Raw genomic sequence first — 21647 nt, 5'->3', positions numbered from 1 at the left:
GAGATATAGACATGTAGATATAAACATAAAACAGAGACATAGACATGTAGATATAAACATAAAACATGGAGACACAGACATGTAGATATAAACATAAAACAGACAGACATGTAGATATAAACATAAAACATAGAAACAGACGTACATATAAACATAAAACAGACATAGACATGTAGATATAAACATAAAACAGACAGACATGTAGATATAAACATAAAACATAGAAACAGACGTAGATATAAACATAAAACAGAGACATAGACATGTAGATATAAACATAAAACATAGAAACAGACGTAGATATAAACATAAAACATGGAGACACAGACATGTAGATATAAACATAAAACAGACAGACATGTAGATATAAACATAAAACATAGAAACAGACGTACATATAAACATAAAACAGACATAGACATGTAGATATAAACATAAAACAGACAGACATGTAGATATAAACATAAAACATAGAAACAGACGTAGATATAAACATAAAACAGAGACATAGACATGTAGATATAAACATAAAAACATGGAGACATAGACATGTAGATATAAACATAAAACAGACATACACATGTAGATATAAAAATATGGAGACATAAAACAGAGACATACACATGTAGATGTAAACAAAATCATAGAGAAAACAGACATAGACATGTAGATATAAACATAAAACATAGAAACAGACGTAGATATAAACATAAAACATGGAGACACAGACATGTAGATATAAACATAAAACAGACAGACATGTAGATATAAACATAAAACATAGAAACAGACGTACATATAAACATAAAACAGACATAGACATGTAGATATAAACATAAAACAGACAGACATGTAGATATAAACATAAAACATAGAAACAGACGTAGATATAAACATAAAACAGAGACATAGACATGTAGATATAAACATAAAAACATGGAGACATAGACATGTAGATATAAACATAAAACAGACATACACATGTAGATATAAAAATATGGAGACATAAAACAGAGACATACACATGTAGATGTAAACAAAATCATAGAGAAAACAGACATAGACATGTAGATATAAACATAAAACAGACATACACATGTAGATATAAAAACATGGAGACAAAACATAGAGACATACACATGTAGATGTAAACAAAATCATAGAGAAAACAGACATAGACATGTAGATATAAACATAAAACATAGAAACAGACATGTAGATATGAACATAAAACAGAGACATAGACATGTAGATATAAACATAAAAACATTGAGATATAGACATGTAGATATAAACATAAAACAGAGACATAGACATGTAGATATAAACATAAAACATAGAAACAGACGTACATATAAACATAAAACATGGAGACACAGACATGTAGATATAAACATAAAACAGACAGACATGTAGATATAAACATAAAACATAGAAACAGACGTAGATATAAACATAAAACATGGAGACACAGACATGTAGATATAAACATAAAACAGACAGACATGTAGATATAAACATAAAACATAGAAACAGACGTACATATAAACATAAAACATGGAGACACAGACATGTAGATATAAACATAAAACAGACATAGACATGTAGATATAAACATAAAACATAGAAACAGACATGTAGATATGAACATAAAACATAGAGACATAGACATGTAGATATAAACATAAAAACATTGAGATATAGACATGTAGATATAAACATAAAACAGAGACATGTAGATATAAACATAAAACATAGAAACAGACGTAGATATAAACATAAAACATGGAGACACAGACATGTAGATATAAACATAAAACAGACAGACATGTAGATATAAACATAAAACATAGAAACAGACGTAGATATAAACATAAAACAGAGACATAGACATGTAGATATAAACATAAAAACATGGAGACATAGACATGTAGATATAAACATAAAACAGACATACACATGTAGATATAAAAATATGGAGACATAAAACAGAGACATACACATGTAGATGTAAACAAAATCATAGAGAAAACAGACATAGACATGTAGATATAAAAACATGGAGACAAAACATAGAGACATACACATGTAGATGTAAACAAAATCATAGAGAAAACAGACATAGACATGTAGATATAAACATAAAACATAGAAAGACATGTAGATATAAACATAAAACAGACATAGACATGTAGATATAAACATAAAACAGGCATGTAGCTATAAACATAAAACCTAAACATAGACATGTAGCTATAAACATAAACCTAAACATAGACATGTAGCTATAAACATAAAACAGAGACGTAGATATAAACATAAAAACATGGAGATATAGACATGTAGATATAAACATAAAACAGACAGACATGTAGATATAAAAACGTAGAGACAAACACAGTCTTCAGTGAAGTATATTCTTATTCAGGAGTGAAGGAAATAGCTTACTGTGTTCCCTGGTCTGCTTTGTTTTTTTTTGTAAAACAAAGCCAAGTTTCAAAGTAATTTTATAGTCACTACAGAAATGCTGGAAGTTGGAAATGTCAGCAGCCATTACGCTACTTAGAGGGACTGTCATAAGAGTTCTCTGTAAGTGATATGATAGACCTCTGTGTTCCATTCACGTGGACGGTGGCAAAGACTAAGGACAGGATCCTGGGAGCCTGTCTTATTTTCCATCCCATAAAATACACTTCCAGGTAAGAAAAGTGTTAGATTTTCTGACCTATGCATGACCCAGTTTCTTCCATGGCTTTTCCTGATAGATCTCTTAACTCAGTCAACAGATGTCTGTTTTAAGAGTGATTTTTTTCTTACGGTATTTGACCAAGAGTTTGAATAGCAGCATAATTTCAGCGTGTTTACTAACTTAGCGATTTGATATACGATAGCAAGACAGAAGCCATTTCTCAGTGTGTGCTAAGTCAGCAGTTCTTTATCTGGGACCTAATGAAAAATTGTCCATTTACTAAAGACAGGGCTTCGCGAAGTAACCAAAATACCACATCTGTCCCCTTGTACTTGAATCACATAAATTCACAAGCTCCAAGTGGCAACTAAATTCGCTCATCAATTACAAAGTAATCAAGTGAGAACTGTTACTTACCAGATATAGGCAGCTTTTATAGACAGAGTCTTTCAAAACAGAGAGTGGGAAATGGGGGGCAGTAAAAAAAAAATACCTGGAAAAAGGACAGTGTGATGAAAAAAAATCAAAACTTACTGCAGTAGATGATTATCAGCAGAGTACCAGGGATGCCCCGTTGCGGGTTATTCATCGTTCCATAAAGCAGTGAGGATGTAACTGACTTTTTACTTACAGATTTAAAGTGAGTTTAGGATATTTTTGTTTTAAGAATATTTAAAATTTTTTTGAAGTTTTTAACACATGATTATTACAGCAAATTCAAGTGCTGCAGAACTATATAAAGAAAACTAAAAGTCCCCCTTGGAGTTGCGCTTCCCAGAGGCTACCACTGTCGACACTTTGGTGTATGTCCTTCCAGCTGTTCTTTATGCCACATATGTGTTAGTGTGATTTGGAAGAGTTACACAGAAATAGAGTCATCAAGATAAATTGTTCTGAAATTGCTTCTTTCCCTCACTTAATTCTAATAGTATATGATGAACAGCTTTCCATATTAGTAAATGTTACTACAACGCATTATTTCAGTGCATTCACTTGTATAGCTATATCACAATTATTTAATTATTCTAGTGACAATTTCTCAAATTTTCTATTATAAACTATGTGGAAATACACACTTGTATGCATATTTTTGCACCTTTCTGGTCACACTAGTATTCCTAAAGCATAAATTCGTAGTAGGAGAATTTCTGATAGTATTAGTTTGGGAACTGTAGTCAACAATCTTGTCTTTGTCATGTCTTTTAAGCCTGAAGGCCTTGTTTTGTTTCCTGGCCTTAAAAGTGTCTGAAACAGTGGGTGCATATGAGATAACAAAGTGCTTAATTGCCCTTTTTGCCAGCACCAGTCTTATTTCCTTCTGAAATTTCTTTTTTTTTTTTTTTTGAGACAGAGTTTCACTCTTGTTACCCAGGCTGGAGTGCAATGGTGCGATCTCGGCTCACCGCAACCTCCGCCTCCTGGGTTCAGGCAATTCTCCTGCCTCAGCCTCCCGAGTAGCTGGGATTACAGGCACGCGCCACCGTGCCCAGCTAATTTTTTGTATTTTTAGTAGAGATGGGGTTTCACCATGTTGACCAGGATGGTCTCGATCTCTTGACCTCGTGATCCACCCGCCCTGGCCTCCCAAAGTGCTGGGATGACAAGCATGAGCCACCATGCCCAGCTTCCTTCTGAAATTTCTAACTGCTTAAGTTGTAACAGAAACAGTTGGCTTTTCAAGTCTGGAAGGATCCCAATTACGGGACTGATCGTCAACTTAGATTGTAGGTGCAGGCTCCGCACCGCCTTTAGACCTTTAGCTAAGCTGTTTTCTCTTCTGCCTCTTTATGTCAACTGCTTAACTCTGGCCTGAGTTGTCGATCTCTCTCTCTCTCTCTCTCTCTCTCTCTCACTCGTCAGGTACGCCAAGGGGCAGCTTCTCACAGCACTCCTGGTTAGCTTAGTTTCCCCAACATCCCCAGTGAGAATCGGGAGGGAAAGTGAACAGGAAAGTTACCCTGTATTGGCACCAGAGATTTTGCCTAGAATGCCTTCTCTTAAAGCAGCTTTCCAAAAAACTGACAGAAGCCAACTCACATATTTATAAGGCCCCACTGTCCCTCAAGACTCAAATAAACTAAATTAAATTAGATTCTTGTATCAGTCAGATGGGGGCTGGGCACAGTGGCTCACACCTGTAATGCCAGCATTTTGGAAGGCCGAGGTGGGTGGATCACTTGAGGTCATGACTTCACCAACATGGTCAAACCCCGTTTCTACTAAAGATACAAAAACTAGCTGGGCATGGTGGCAGGCGCTTATAATCCCAGCTATTCTGGAGGCAAAGGCAGGAGTATCGCATGAGCCCAAGAGGTGGGGAGGTTGCAGTGAACCGAGATCTCGTCACTGCACTCCAGCCTGGGGAGCAAAACTCCATCTCAAAAAAAAAAAGAGGATTTGTGTATCTGTCAGATGGAGATAACAACTGTTTTTAAGTATGTGTGGGCAGACTGATTTAAGACGAGACCACCCCCCCTCATTAAATGTATACATATTATATAATGACATCTCCAGCCATTTGATTTAATTAATTCATTTTGTAAGACAATGTTGCAGGTAACTTCTGCAAATATAGGCAGTTGTCAGAAGTAAACTACTGGTTTAAAAAAAATTGTAATGAGCACTTGAGCCTTTATGAGTTATGTTAAACAGACACATCCTTTGCCCTCCTGAAGCTTTTGGGCCCAGTGTAAACATCTCAGCCACCAAAGCAAACCTTGAGTCATAACCCAAATTAATAACTAGGCAGCCTCCTAGTACACCTACAAGAGGAAGTCGGTGCCTTGGGTGGAGCACAGCAAATGGGGGAACAGAGTCATCGTGGCCCTTTTACCCCGTAACAGTAGTCCTCACCATGAATTACATAACTTTCTTTTCTTTCTTTTTGCTCATGTTGCCCAGGCTGGAGTGCAATGGCGCAATCTCAGCTCACCGCAGCCTCTGCCTCGGGTTCAGGCAGTTCTCCTGCCTCAGCCTCCCAAGTAGCTGGGATTACAGGCACATGCCACCACGTCCAGCTAATTTTTTGTATTTTTAGTAGAGACGGGATTTCACCATGTTGGCCAGGCTGGTCTCAAACTCCTGACCTCAGGTGATCCACCCACCTCGGCCTCCCAAAGTACTGGGATTATAGGCGTGAGCCACCCTGCCCGGCCCTTGCCAAGATTTTTAAATGTTAAATCCCACTTGAACGAACACTGCACCCTAGAAATGATTTAAATAGGTGATTGCAAAGGGTTTATTAGATAAGTAAGCTGTAGCTACTAAGTAGAATGTTATAAAATCATTAAAAGTTACAGGCTTTGGTTTCTGGTTCAGCATATTAGGAGTTTGAAGTCTTCAATCTAACAGCAAGTAAAAAGTTGAACAAAATGAAAAATCAATTCTTAGATCAGAGAGGTGAAGTCATAGGGCGAACCGCTGTGCCCAAAATTGGAGTGACAGGCAAGCAGAACAGAGAATCACAACTTACTGGAGCAAGAACCTATGAGCAGTGACCTCTGCAGGAGCCCATACTAGAGTAAGAAAACCTAAACTACAATTAACACGCTGCTGGAGACTCACTATAATCTGAGAGTTAAAAACTGCAGGAGTAGCCAGTCATGAGAGGGGGCCTCCCCACACTTTCATTAGTTTTACTTCCAAGAGCTTGACTGGGTCCTCAGATGGATGTTTAAAGAAAAATTTTCCCCTGATTCTGATAGAGGGAGGGAAAAAGTAGCCATTTGAAACACAAGAGCATTCTGTTCTTTTTAGCAAGGCTTCTGCCCTCAGGAGAAACTATATTATCAGAACTTAACTGACTTAGGTAAGGGAAATACTCAGCTCTAGCCTCATCTAATCTTCCATGTGGAAGAAGGGGAATACCCAACTCCAGCCCATTCTAGATAATTCTGTTCCACCTAAGGAGGGGGAAAGACTGAGAACACTTGTGAAACTCATAGCCCAGGGGCACAGGCCTACTAAAGACTAAAACCTCTTCATAGAACTATAGAACACTTTCCCTCTTCACCCCCATCTCATCACCACAACACTAAAGGCCTGTGTACCAGAGTTTCTTTCACCTACTGTATACGTCTGGTTTTGAACCGAAAATTACCAGGCATACAAACAGGCAAAAAACACAGTTTAAAGAGGCAAAACAAGCATCAGAACCAGACTTACATGTGGTGGGGATGTTGGACTTAGCAGACCAGGAATATAAAATAACTGTGATTAATATGCCAAGGGCTGTAAGGGGAAAAGTAGGCAACATGCAAGAAGAGATGGACATCATAAGCAGGGAGATGGAAACTCTAAGCAAGAATCAAAGGAAGTGCTGGAGATCAAAAACACTGTGACAGACCTGAAAAATAACTTCAGTGGGCTCACTACTAGACTGGACGTGACTAAAGAAAGACTATCTGAACTCTTGAGGATATGTCAATAGCAACTTCCAAAACTGCATAGCAAAGAAAAAAAGAGACTGAAAAAAAAAAAAAAAAAAAGAAGGAACAGAATATTCAAGAACCGTGGGACAACTACAGAAGATGTACAAATGTGTGATAGGAATATGAGAAGAAAGAGAAGGGAACAGAAGAAATACTTGAAGGAATAATGACTGAGACTTTCTTCAAATTAATGTCAAGTATTACACCACAGAGCCAGAAAGCTCGTAAAACACAAGCAAAATAAATACACACACACAACATTCACCTAAGCATATCCAAACTGCAGAAAATTAAAGATTAAATAATTTTGAAAGAAGCCAGAGGGGGAAAAACTCCTTCCTTATAGAGGAGCAAAGATAAGTATTACATCAGACTCCTCCTAAGAAGTCATACAAGCAAGAAGACAGTGGAGTGCAATAATTTAAATTGTTGAGCGGAAAAAGAAATCAACCTAGAATTCTGTACCCAAACACAAAATTATTCTTCAAAAGTGAAGGAGAAATAAATACTTTCAGACAAACAAAAATTAGGGACATTTATGGTCAGTAGACCTGCCTAGCAAGAACTGTTAAAAGAAGTTCTTCAGAGATAAGGAAAATGTTATGTTAGAAACATGGATCTTTACAAACAAAGGAAGAGTATTAAAAAAGGAATAAATAAAGGTAAAATAAGAACCTTCTTATTCTTTATCACATAAATAATTTGTTTAAAGTCATGATAGCAACAGCCTATTCAGTTATGTGCACTACGTGTGTGTATGCTTACATATAAGTGAAATGCGTGCAGCAATAATGCAAGGGACGGGAGGGAATAATTAGGGACATTTTGTTATTACAGGGTATTTGTACTACTCATGAAGTGGCATAATGTTATTTGGAAGTAGATTTGGATACTATAATACATACTCCAGAGGAACCACCAGAAAAAGTAAGAGAAATATAAATGACATGCCAAGAAAGGAGAGAAAATTACATCATATAAAATCCTCAGTTAAAACCACAAAAGGCAGTGAAAGAGGAGAAGACAAACATAGGAACAAACAACGAGGGCAGCAAATAGAAAACAGTAACAAGTATAGTAGATATTAATCCGGCTATTTAATTACCGTAAGCATCAGTGGTCTGAATACACCAATTAAAAAAGTTTGTCAGAGTTGATTGAAAAAGAACCAACTGTATTGTTTATACAGGAAGCCCACTTTAAACATAAAACACATAGAGACTAAATGGATAGAGAAAGATATACAATGCTAATACTAATCAGAAGAAAGTGGGAGTAGCTATATTCATTTCAGATGGAGCAGACTTCAGAGCAAGAAAAGTATCCAGTATAAAAAATTTAAAAAGAGCATGACATAACAGACAATAAAGAGGTTAACTGTCCAAGAGATAACTTTTTTCCCTGGGAGATGGAGTCTCACTCTGTGCCCAGGCTGGAGTGCAGTGGTGCCATCTCAGCTCACTGCAACCTCCACTTCCCAGGTTCAAGCAATTCTCCTACCTCAGCCTCCTGAGTATTTGGGATTAAAGATGCACACTACCACACCTAGCTAATTTTTGTTTTTTTAGTAGAGACAGGGTTTTGCCGTGTTGCCCAGGCTGGTCTCGAACTCCAAGCCTCAGATGATCCACCTACCTCGGCCTTCCAAAGTGCTGGGATTACAGGCATGAGCCACCATGCCTGGCCAGGATAACAGTTCTTAAATATCTATGTGGCTGACAGCACCAAATATATATGAGACCAAAAAAAAAACTTAAATAAAGATGTTTAACAACAATTCCTAAATGTTCTTAACAGTTTTTAAATATCTATGTGACTAATAGTACCAAATACATATGAAGCAAAAAAAAAACCTGGCAAAACTATAAGGAGAAGTGGATGAATTTATTATTATTCTCTGTCAGAAATTAACACACCCAGCAGGCAGAAAATCAGTACACGTAATTGAACTCAACAGCACTATTAGTTAACTGGACATAATTGACATCTGTAGACTACTTCATTTAATGACGACAGACAACACAGTCTTCTTAAGCTCACTTGGAACATTCACCAAGATACAGACCACAGCCCAGGCCATAAGGATGTATATTACACTGTCTGCTTTTACCACAGTGGAATTAAACTAGAAATCAGTGATAATTGTAGCTGGAAAATTCCAAAATACTTGGAGATTAAACAGCACACTTCTAAGTAACAGATGGGTCAGAGGAGAAATCTTAAGAGAAATTAAAAGGGATTTTGAACTAAATGAAAAAACAACTTAGTCAAAATTTGTAGGATGACTTTTGGAGGACAGCCACTGAGTCTGTGGACATTGCCCCAGAAGCAGGAACTATGGTATCCTCTCCTCTTCTACTTCTCACTACAACCAGTAAAGGCTGTTCCTACTGTAAGAAAAAAAAATTGTGGGATGCAGCCAAAGCTGTGCTTAGAAAGGAATTTATAACATTGAATGCATATACTAGAAAAGAGGGAAGAACTAAAATCAGTTATCTAAGTTTACACCTTAGGAAACTAGAAAAAGAAGGGCAAACTAAGTCCAAACTAAGGATAAGGAAAGAAGTCATAAGCCTTAGAGCAAAAATGAATGAAATTGGAAACAGGAAATCAATAAACTGGGTCTTTCAAATGATCAATAAAATTGGTAAACTGCTAACCAGGGTAAGGAAAAAGGGAGAAGACACACATTATACTACATCAGAAATGACAAAGGAGACATCACTACAGGTCCTGTGAACACTAAAAGCATAATAAAGAAACACTGTGAACAATTCTATACTCTCAACTCTGATAACCAAGATGAAATGGATCAATTCCTTCAAAGATACAGTCTGCCAGGAAATAATCTGAATGGGCTTATATCTTCTGTTAAAGAAATTGAATCAATAATAAACAGCCTTCCCAAATAGAAAGTACCAGGTATAAATGGATTTACTAATAGATTCTTCCAAACTTTTTTTTTTTTTTTGAGACAGAGTCTTGTGCTGTCACCAAGGCTGGAGGAGGGCAGTGGCATGATCTTAGCTCACTGCAACCTCTGCCTCCTGGATTCAAGAGGTGCTTGTACCTCAGACTCCCAAGTAGCTGGAATTACAGGTGCCCACCTGGCTAATTTTTGTATTTTTAGTAGAGATGGGGTTTTACCAGGTTGGCCAGGCTGGTCTCAAACTTGTGACCTCAGGTGATCTCCCCTCCTCAGCCTCCCAAAGTGCTGGGATTACAGACATTAGCCACCACACCTGGCCTTTACCAAACATTTAAGGAAAAGCTATATTAATTCTCTGCAATCTTTTTTGGCAAACAGAAGCAAAGAGAATACTTCCCAACTTACTCTGTGAGGCCAGCATTATCTTAATACCGAAACCAGGCAAAGACAAGGAAACTGTAGACCCATAGCTCTTGTGAACATAGATGCAGAAATCCTTAACAAAATATGAGCAGATTATATCCATCTATGCAGAAAAAGAATTTCATACCATGACCAAGAGAGATTTAGCCCAGGTGCACCAGGCTGATTCAGCATTCAAAATCAATTATTGTAATCGATCACATCAACACCTGCTCGTGCTAAAAATAACTCCCAGCCAACTAGGAATAGAAAGGACCTTAAGGAATATCTGCAAAACTCTACAACAACCATTATACTTAATGCTGAAAAACTAGAAGCTTTCCTGCTAAGAGTAGGAGCAGGGTAAAAATGTCCCCTCTTGCATCTTTTCTTTATCACACTAGAAATCTTAGCTAATGAAATAAGAAAAGCAAAAGAAGATATAAAGTTTGGGAAGGAAGTCAAAATTGTCTTTGCTTGCGTGTAAGGTGGTTTGTCCATGTAGACAGCCTGAAAGATCTGACCAAAAGCAAAACTAACAAAAAAGTAAGTGACTGTAACAAGGTTGTAAGGATCTAAGGTTAATATGCGAAAGTTCATCACTTTTCTATGCACCAGCAATGCGCTAGTGGGATTTGAAATTAAAACAATGCCATTTACATTCGTATCCACAAATGAAATACTTGTAAATCTAACAAAGTATGTATAAGGCCTATAGAGGAAAACTACAAAACTCTGATGAAAGAAAATTTAAAAGGAACTAAATAAATGGGAAGATACTTCATGTTTATGTATAGGAAGACTCATTACTGTCAAGATATCGGTACTTCCCAAATCAATCTGTAGATTTAATGTAATTCCACTCAAAATCCCATCAAGTTGTTCTGTAATAGTCAAACTGATTCTAAAGTTTATATGGAGAGGCAAAAGACCCAGAATAGCCAACACAGTATTGAAGGAGAAGAAAAAAGTTGGAGGACTACTGACCCTACCTAACTTTAAGACTTACTATAAAGCTATAGTAATCAAGGCAGTGTGGTTTTGGTGAAAAAACAGCCTAGAAATGTCAACCCGCTGAAATATACAGTCATCCTTCAACATCCATGGCAGGGATTGATTCCTGGACTCCCCATGGACACAGATGCCCAAGCCCCTTATATAATATGGTGCAGTATTTGCATATAACCCACATCCTCCCAAATGCTTAAGTCATTTCCAGATAACTTATTGCAATTTAAATAGTATGTAAATAATTGTTATACTATATTTAATGACAGTAACACAGTATAATACGTTAATAATAATGTCATTAGTGGAATAATGACAAGGAAAAATAGTGTCAGTACAGATGCAACCATCCATTTTTTCCCAAATATTTTCTATTCATTGTTGACTGAATCTATGGATGTGGAACCCACAGATAACAGAGAGTTGACTGTATTCAACTGACCTTTGACAGAGGAGCAAAGAAAATAAATTTTAAAAAGATCCTCTTTTCAACAAATGATGCTGGAACAACTGGACATCTATCCACATGCAAAAAAAAAAAAAAAAAAAAAAAAACATGAATCTGGACATAGACTCTCCTACACCCTTCACAGAAATTAACTCAAAATGATCACAGACCTAAATGTAGAATGTAAGCTCTAAAACTCCTAGAAGTTACACTAGGAGAAAATCTAGATGACCTTGCATGTAGCAATGGCTTTTCATATACAACACAACATGAAATTCATGATCCATGAAAGCAATAAATGAAAAGCTGGACCTCATTGCAATTTAAAACTTCTCTGTGAAAGACACTTTCAAGAAGAGAAAACAAGCCACACATTGGGAGAAATATTTGCAAAAGTTATATCTGATAAAGGACTATCTAAAAAACCCTTAAAATTCAACAATACAGAACAAATACCCAGTTTAAAAATCAGCAAAAGACCTGAACAGACACCTCATCAAAGCAGATATGCAGACGGTAAATAAACACATGAAAAGATAGTTAACATCGCATGTCAATAAGAAATTGCAGATTAAAACAACAATGAGATAGCTTTATACACCTGTTAGAGGACCAAGATCCAAAACATAGACAATACCAAATGCTGACAAGGATGTGGAGCGTCAGGAACTCTCAGTCATTGCTGATAGAAATGCAAAATGGTACAGCCACTTTACACGGCAGTTGTAGATTTCTTATAAAATTAAGCAGATTCTTACATACAGTTCAGCAGTTGCGCTCCTTGTTTGAAAACTTACATCCACATGAAAACCTTTGCATGAATATCTACAGCAGCTTTATTCATAATAGCCAAAACTTGAAAGCAGTCAAGATGTCTTTCAGTAGCTGAAACGGTTAAATAAACTCATATCTAGACAGTGGAATACTCTTCAGCACTAAAGAGAAGTGAGGTATCTATGAAGCCATGAAAAGACATGGAGGAAACTTAAATGCACACACCAGGTGAAAGATGCTGTTCTAAAGAGGCAGGATGCTGTGTGATCCAACCATGTGACCTTCTGGAAAAAGGAAAACTACAGAGCCAATGGAAAGCTCAGTAGTTAAGAGGAAGAGAGGGAGGAATAGGCAGAGCACAGGAGAATTTTAAAGCAATGAAACTCTTCCATATAATACTGTAATAGTGGATACATGTCATTATACTCTTGCCAAAACTCATTGAACATACCCCACCACGAGTGAAGCTTCATATAAACTATGGATTTTGAGTGATAATGAAGTGTCAGTGTAAGTTCACTGATTGTAACAGATGTACCACTCCAGTGGAGGATGCTGATGAGGGAGAGGATATACATGGGTGGGGACAGGCAGTGAAGGAGAACTCTACTTTCCACCCAATTTTGCTTTGAACCTAAAACTGTTCTGATAAATAGACTGTTTTTTAATGTTATGTGCGGAAGGATTTACCTGAGAAAATACTTACAATATATTATTGATTTTCAATAATTATTAAACAATTTCTCTTCCTTGGTGTTGTTTTTCTCTGCCACTGGTCTTTACCTGTGTTTTGTTTGTTTTGGTTTTTGAAACAGGGTCTTGCTCTGTCATGCAGGCTGGAGTGCAGTGGTGTGATCATAGCTCACTGCAGCCTCAAACTCCCAGGCTCAGGTGGTCCTTTCACCTCAGCCTCCTGAGTAGTTGGGACCACAGGCACATGCCACCATGCCTAGCTAATTTTTTTCTATTTTCCTTAAAATATGAAAATAGGGAGACAGTGTCTCCTATGTTGCCCAGGCTGGTCTCAAACTCCCGGCCTTAAGCAGTCTTCCCACCTTGCCTTCCCAGCATGCACTTCTCTGTTTCATTCACAACCCTTACCCTACCTCCTAGTACAGAGCCTGGCATATTGTAAAAAAAATAAACAAAAAAGCAACAGTAATAGTTTAATACTGAAATAATATATTTAATGACGTGTTGGGTGCTGTTCTAAGTACTTTACATATATATCTACTCATTTAAACTTTGCAACTTTGAAGTAAGTATTTATTCCCAGTTTACAAATGGAGAAACTAAGACACCAGGAGGTCAAGCAGCTTGCCCAGATTTACGTTGCTAGTAAGTGGTAGAAATGGAATTTGACCCCAGGCTGTATGACCTGAGTGTTTGCTCTTCATCCGTTTATACCACCTTTCCTTAGAAGGCAGTCCACAGTATTTTTGATTGAGTGAATGAATGAGTAAATGAATATGAGTGAGAGAATGAAATGAAAAGGCAACTCTTAATATAGTATTACTAGTCCATTTTTATTTTAAAATGTATCATGTACAGTATCCAAATTTTCATTATTACTAAGAGATCATAAATTGTAGTAAAGTCACACAGTGGAATATTATTTAGCAATGAGGAAAGCGAGTTACAACTACACATAGCAGTGTGTATGATTCTCGTGAGCATAATGTTGAGCAAAAGAAGCCAGACCCTAAAGAGTATCTGTTTACTGTTCCATCTATACCAAGGACAAAAGAGGTACAAGTAATGTGTGCCATTAGAAGTCAGAATGCTGGGAACCCTCGGAGAAGCTGGAAGGGCACCACGGGGGGCTTTTTGGAAACAGGATTGTTCTCCCCTTTATCTGGTGCTGGTTACACGGGTGTGTTCAATTTGTAAAATTTATTTCAGCTATACACGTATATCTGCAGTTTTTTTGATTGGTAAATTCTACTTTAATAAACAGCTCTTTAAATGGCTAAGTTAGAAAAAAGCATCAAAAAGATAAACAGGAGTTTGAAAGTATATTTGCCCAAAACATTAATTAACTGTAGATATTTTTTGGAAGCAGTGCTATGAGTAATTTTCAGTTTTATTTTTGAGAACTCTTAGGTTTTTCAGATATAATAAAATTGTCACGTATTAGCTGTGTAATTTGATTTCTAAAATGTGATTAAAATGAACTTGCCCCACAATTGACCTATGCTCCCGCTCAGCATGCGTTGGGCACGTGGGTGTTGGCCCCTGATGGGTGATAACAGGGACACCAGCCCACTGGCTACCTTGCTTGCCCTCTTGCTTTAGTCACAGTCTTTCAAGCCTCATAGGACGTTCAGGGCTTTCTAATCAGTGTTTTGTGTTTGTCTTACATTTTTATTCCCTTTTTCAGGCTGAACAGTCAAAAGAAGAGCAGAAGCAAGGTTTGAATGCAGAGAAATTGATGAGGCAAGTCTCCAAGGACGTGTGTCGGCTCCGGGAGCAGAGCCAGAAGGTGCCTCGGCAGGTGCAGTCCTTCAGGTGAACGGCCCCATCCAGGACAGCTTTTGCATTGTCCTCACGTGGTCTGGTTTTGTAGGAAGTCTCCTCAGTGCAGCGAAAGTTAGTATTAGGATCTGTGAGAGAAATCCTCTGTTTCCCACTTTGAATATATAATTTTCCCTTTGCACCTTCCTGAGGTGATAAATGGGACTGGCAGAGTTAAAGACTGGTGAAAGCCTAACTCCCCCCAAGAACCCAGGGTGTCCGCAGCTCTTAGCATATCTCACTGGGCTATCTTCACACAGGATACAAAGGTACAGAAAACCCAGATATCTTTGGAGTTTTTTTCACTCATTTTAAAGGCATTCCTTGGGCAGCCCCATAAGCCTTGCACCGTGTCAGGCTCTGAGATGCGGAGGCTAAGAACGTATGTGTTCTGCTTTTCTGGGGGGGGGCTCTGGGCTGTAGCGAAGACAGGTGGGTAACCAGGTCATTCAGTGCATGTGGAAAGAGCTAACTAAAGGTATAGGTCGGGATCTGTGAGAGATGAGGGAGGAGCCTCAGTTTGTGTGGGGCAGGTGCTGGGGCTGTGGGCGCCAGCAGGAGAAGGTTATAAGGGAACCCATCATGAAAGGGTGGCTGTGAGTTCCTTAGGCACCTAGAGGTGGCAGTTTGCAGTGGGACATTGAGGCAAGAAGAAAAGCACTGAGAGGCACAGACCTTAGAAGTCACCCCAAGGTCTGTGGCGCGTGGGGAGTTGCCAGCTGGTGAGCCGGCCTGGGAGAGCTGGGCTCACACTACACAGGCCTTGGATGCCGTGCAGGCTTCCACCTGTGGTACCAGATTCTGGGGAGCCAGCTGGGCTTTCACTACTCAGAAGGAAATGATGGGGTTGGGCTCTGTGTGGGGCAGATGTCAGAGGCATTGTGGAGAGTGAGTGGGGAGAAATGGGTAAGGATGCCCAGTTAGGTTCATGGGAGGTTCATGGTGGGAGTGGTTGCCCTGTGATACCAGCACTCCAGATGGAGAGCGCTGAGGACCATGGGTATGAGGACGATGCTGACCTCTGCTGTGGGCACACCAGGCAATGCCAGCAGGCCAGCGAGGTAACCATGACCAGTAGACAAGTGGGAGTAAAAGTCTAAAGCCGGGGTTAGGGGTCAGTATGGAGATTTTTAAATGGGAGTGCTCATCCTCAGTTCGTGGTCCCACCAATGGAAATGGGGCAGACATCCCAGAAAACGTGAAGGTGACGGAAAGGAGGCCTGGTTGGCACACCCCGAAAGGATACTAGAAGGAATGGCTGGAGGGGTCAGAGGAGAACCGGGGGCCTGGGGCCGAGGGCAGGGAGAGGAGATGGGTGGAGAGAACTGAAAAGAACACTCGGGATCTGAGCACACCAGGGATGGTTTCAGTCCCGTCGGAGGGAGCTCAGCAGAAAGGTTTGCTCATGCTGAGTTTTGATGTGGTTTTGGTTGGTTTTGTATAGATGCATCTTTGGAAAGCATTTAGGCATAAGCAGAAGCCCAGAAGAAGAGAGTGTTTTTGAAGTCTGGGGAAGGTGGGTCACATGGTGGAGCTGGGACACCTATGGCTGGCAGGCTGGGGTCCAGTGCCAGGCAGGAGGGCAGGGTGACACACCATGCGGCCACGGCAGGGTGCCTTAGTAGGCTCACAGCTCTTTCATTTTTATGTGACATCTTGTAGTAGAGAGGTTCTTCCACCCTCTTTTCTGCCAAAGAACCACATTTGTGACTTTTAATGAGCGCTGCTACTTGGGTTTTAGAACTGCAGGTGAGGGGAGTCCATTCATGCCTTCGGTGCTGTGGTCGCCTTGAGAGTAAGCCGCATTGACTAGTATGGAAAGTCACACAACTGGCAGTTGTTACTGAAACCCAATGCAAAGAATCCACGAACATTTCCCAGCTTCTCTTAGGATCCAAAGCCATTATGTCACCAGGCAAGTGATGAGGATGATGAGATGGACCACAGTAGAAAGACCGCGCTGGCGGCACAACGGCCTGTGCGAGGGATTTGCACAGTTGCCATTGCCTGGCCTGGGGGGTGAGAGACTGGGCAGTGGTGGAGTCTGGGGCGTTCTGCCCAGCACCACCCCAGCCGCTTGTTTCACCCGGAATCAGGAACACGATGGTCTCTGGCCTTCTTACTTTTCAAGAGAAGTTAGAAATCAAGAATTCGATGTGAAGTATCTCACATGCAGGCACTGGCAGCTCACTCAGGCATCTTTAACACCCCGGTTGCCAGCTGCACCTAAGGCCTCCGGTGCCACCATGCCCACACTCTTGGCGTGTTTCGTTCTTGTTTCCCTCTTACGGAATTGAGCAAATGTCAAGGACACTGTTCACAACAGTAGCTCATTCCAGTGTCCACAGTGATTTCACTCCTCGTTTTCTTCTCTATCCTTTCTTAGTTTTCGAAACACCCGCCTCAGCTCTGGTTTCTAACCTGCACCTCCTCCTCCTCCTCTGGACTGTTCTTTCACAAGGGCGGCCCAGTGCTTTATTCTTCAGCCGCCAATGTGCCCCTTGCATGTAATATGCCCTCAGGAAATATGTGCTGATGGCATGTCATGTACAGTGTGAAGTTTTGTAGGAAAATAGACACGCTGTCTTCTTTTCTTTTTTTTTTTTGAGTATGCTCGTCACTTGAAAACCACTCTGCCCTTCCTCAGCTTCTCCTCTGCTTTGGGACGAGGGCAGTTACTGCCTTTCAGAGAGTAAATTCCTCCCCTCCTTTCACTTGTGTTGTGCTGTCACTCATCAGATGGTGCCTGCCTCGGCATGGTATTAATTGTAGAGATTTTCCCAGTATTATGTACTTGCCTGTGAGGTTACTGAAAAGTTTCCATGTAGGGTTTTGGGCCTTTTGAGCCCTCTACTGCCTAGTTTGGAAACACCTATCTGAGACCAAACCCCTACTAGTTTAAAAACTGTCTCCTGTAGGAAGTTCCCTAAAGGGAGCTCACTGGCTTGGTCTGTGGGTGACTCTGTGAGCCAGAGCCGTTCTCCTTGATACCCTACCGTTAGCAGGCAGGGGCTCTCTGGATTTCAAATGGAGTTTTGCTTAAGGAATAAAGCTCCTCTCGGCCTGTGCCTGTAGAGACATCACCGCCACTGTGGGTCGTGGGGATTGTTGTGATGGTCCTAGATTATTTTTAGCATCATATGTAAGTCAATTTATTTCTCACCCCAAATCTAGGGAGAAGATTGCCTACTTCACCAGAGCAAAGATAAGCATCCCGTCCCTGCCGGCTGATGATGTGTGATTACATGGCTTAAGAAATGGTTTTTCATCTGTTCACTTTCTTAGGGAGGGTGAAAAACTGAAGATCTGTTTGTTTATTGTTTTGTTTTTGGTAATACGACCGTCAACTCTTGAAGAACTTCTGTTTCACATTAGATTTTCAACACGTTAATTTGTAAAATACCTTGAGTGTAACTTTTATATGCTTAAAAAAGAAAAAATTGATAAGAAAAATGGGATAATCTGATACACAAATGTTGCCCAGTATGTACGCATTGCCAGTGGGCTTTCTTTTGTAAAAATGGAATCTAGGCAGGACCCCACGTGTGTACCGTTGAGCCGACTGGAGAGAGAACTTGGTTTAGCAGGTAGTTTTGCTTCTCCTTTGCGTTGCTGTGAGTAGGCTGCGCCAATGGCAGCAGCGCCATGTGCACTAGCAAGGAGAGGAGCTCCTTCCATTTGGAGAGCAGTGTGAGCATGAGCTGGAGTGCAGCGTTCCAAGTCCATTCAAAGTGGGTGGTGCGTTCATGGCCATCACCTGTGCAGGAACACCTGATTTTCTTAAAACAATTTCCTTTTTGTCCTTTTGTATTTTTCTAAAGAAAACTAAAATATAAACTACCCAATGCTCTTAAGAATATAAGAGTACAAAGCAGCACTGCTCTTGGCTACACTAAAGATCTTGGGATTCATGACACTGGGGGCAGGGAGAAGAAAGAACGCCAGCCATGCAGAGACACACGCAATAAGTTCATCAAATGGGCAGCTGCTTTCTCTCACTCAGCCTGACTTTGCGTAAGTGTTCAAATGTGAGTTTCTGGCTTGCACCAGTGGTTTGTCCTAAGTCTAAGCATGGTGCCAAGTGGTGGCCCTGTGTTCTGAGGACAGAGGGAGCTAGAGGTGTGGAGGGAAGCGCATCAACACTCATTTGGTGTGACCAAGAAGAGAGGAAATGATGTTTTGATAGAATCATAGTTGCCAAAAACAAAAAAGAGTTTATCAAGCAGATTTCTAACATTTAGTAGAAATTACTTCATAGCTCTCATTTTTAGGGGATTTGATGTATAATTGATGGCAAATAGTTGGGAGGCAAAGGGAAGAATGTGCCTGGGGGGATTATTAATGTGAAGAATAAGCTAAGTTGTTTATAAAAAAGACGATTTTGGATGAACAAGTTTAGAGATAGAAACTGACTGATGTGTCTTCCAGTTTAGAATTTCAGCTTACCCAACCCAGGCACGTCTTAAAAACACAGATCCTCAGTGCAGCTCTGACAGCGTCAAAGCTTTTAAAATAAATAGTATTTAGGCCATTTAAACCATACTTATCACTCAGAAACAATTTTGGGCTAGCCGTCTAACATAGCAAATGGAATCAATTTTTTTAAGAAATGCAAAATTGTCTTCAAGGTATGGACCTCTTAAAGAAAAAAAATGTGTTCCTAAGAATGCTCACTAGCAAGAATTTTTATTTTCTTGAAAGCAATTATATGTGTTTTGGAAAGTTCATGTTACTGGAATCAAAGTTCAAATTAAGCAACTTCTGAGCCTAGAAATTTATTTTTTCCTAAATGTCCCACCACTTAATACAGATTTCTCTGAAGACATAACTGGACTGAAGAAAAATGGGATAATCTGATTCACAAATGTTGAAAGACACTACTTTCAACAAAAACCAGCCTTGGGAATTGACGGCACAGTCCTGTAAGGCTGCTCAGTTCATTCTATTAGATGACTAAGGAAAGCTAGAAAAAGAACACAGTTCACCCTTGTCAAGGTCAAATGTGAAAGGCAGAAGTTTATTTAACATAGAGGTAAATGAAGGCGCGCTGTTTCCAGTCTCAGTTTGACCATGAAAATATCTATAGAGTTATGTGTAGTTGTTCCGTACAGTTTTATTTTCTTCATTTATTTATTTACAGTCTTATTTATGTCCTGTTTAATATATAGTTTGATTCTGGCCATTTTAAGTATTTGACACAGAAGAGACTATATTGGAATATTTACAGCTTTATAAGTCTTTGATCAGATGAGCTGTTGACTTTTTGTAATACAAAAGGTTCAGACAGGTATTAAAGAATAAAATCTGTCTCAGGCCGGTAGTTAGCAGTTGTGACCAAGATGCTTTTGGTTGTTGTATTTTACAAAATTTCCTCATTTCTAACATGAGAGATGACCTTATTTTAATATAATCCCTTTTCTACACTTTACAAGTCAGCAATAGTGTTATGTATTTACAGGCAGCTTTTAATAATCTTGTCATATTTGTACTAACCCAAATGATCACAGTGAAAAAACATTTTCATAACTTGATCACAAAACCATATGGACAAATATGAATTTTAATATTATAAATACTATTTTTAAAAGGTAGAATTTATTCACACAGGGTAAAAAGAATGTAATATTTAGTTCTCAAGTTTGAATTATCAGCATATTATTACAATTTTGTATATCAGAATCTTAAGTGTTACAGGTACAAAAAGAATATTGCTAGCCAAATAAAGTTTAGCGGAATCTCTGTGGCATGCAAATCAAATTAGTTAAATTTTTTTGCTATTGCTTTATCTATATTGTCTTAACTACCAAAAGCTCAGGACTGAACTAAACATTTAATCAGGTTAAATCCTGTCTTAATTGTCTTGTTTGTAAACGTATGCAAATACATCACATACATTAACTTTGGTTTCTGCACTTTCCATGTGTTTGTGGGTGGAAAAAAACTCAGTGGGTTTTTTGAAAAAACAAAAAACAAAGATACATATTGTCTAACACTCTATTTCAGTGTCGTTTATTGTTCAGTTTCTTTCCCTGATTGGCACAAATACAAGAATTTCCTTGAGCTATGTACCAAGCAAATACAAAATATTTCATGAAGAAATCCCCAGGCCAGCAGTTTGTGATGAATAGCTCTTGTTGGAACTATGTGTATCGCTGATAAAAAAGGATGAAGTATTTTCATTGTGCAAATAAAATGAAGGGCTCCGGAATATGTGCTCTGTTGTCGCACCGTCTGGGCTGGCGGTGCGCTGCCCTGTGCGGCAGCCCTCCCAGGAGGTTCTCCGCCCGCACACCTGGCCTGGCCTGGCCTGCCGTGCGCCCCCTAGGCTGCAGGGCCGGGGAAGCCAGAAGTGCTGCCTGTCAAGTACAGAGCACAGGACGCAGAAGCAGGATTGTGCGGCCCAGTCTAGGTGAGTCATCCAAAACACAAGGTCACCCTCCTGCTTCTGACATC

The 21647-nt window shown here is 39.4% G+C and overlaps 1 protein-coding gene across 7 annotated transcripts in view; it reads left to right on the top strand.

Moving 5' to 3' along the window:
• Window positions 1–21191, top strand: part of WWC2 (WW and C2 domain containing 2) — a 227066-nt gene extending 205875 nt beyond the window's left edge. For all 7 annotated transcript variants that reach the window (XM_035292567.3, XM_035292568.3, XM_035292565.3 and 4 more), the window contains 2 exons: window positions 15061–15188; window positions 18369–21191. In XM_035292567.3, coding sequence (XP_035148458.3) covers window positions 15061–15188; window positions 18369–18435 — 195 coding nt within the window. In that variant the 3' untranslated portion in view covers window positions 18436–21191. The remainder of the gene's footprint in view (window positions 1–15060; window positions 15189–18368) is intronic.
• Window positions 21192–21647: the final 456 nt, after the last annotated feature.

This window comes from Callithrix jacchus, chromosome 3, assembly GCF_049354715.1.
Source record: "Callithrix jacchus isolate 240 chromosome 3, calJac240_pri, whole genome shotgun sequence".
NCBI classification, from domain to species: Eukaryota; Metazoa; Chordata; class Mammalia; order Primates; family Cebidae; genus Callithrix; species Callithrix jacchus.
This window is presented reverse-complemented; position numbering and strand designations above follow the sequence as displayed.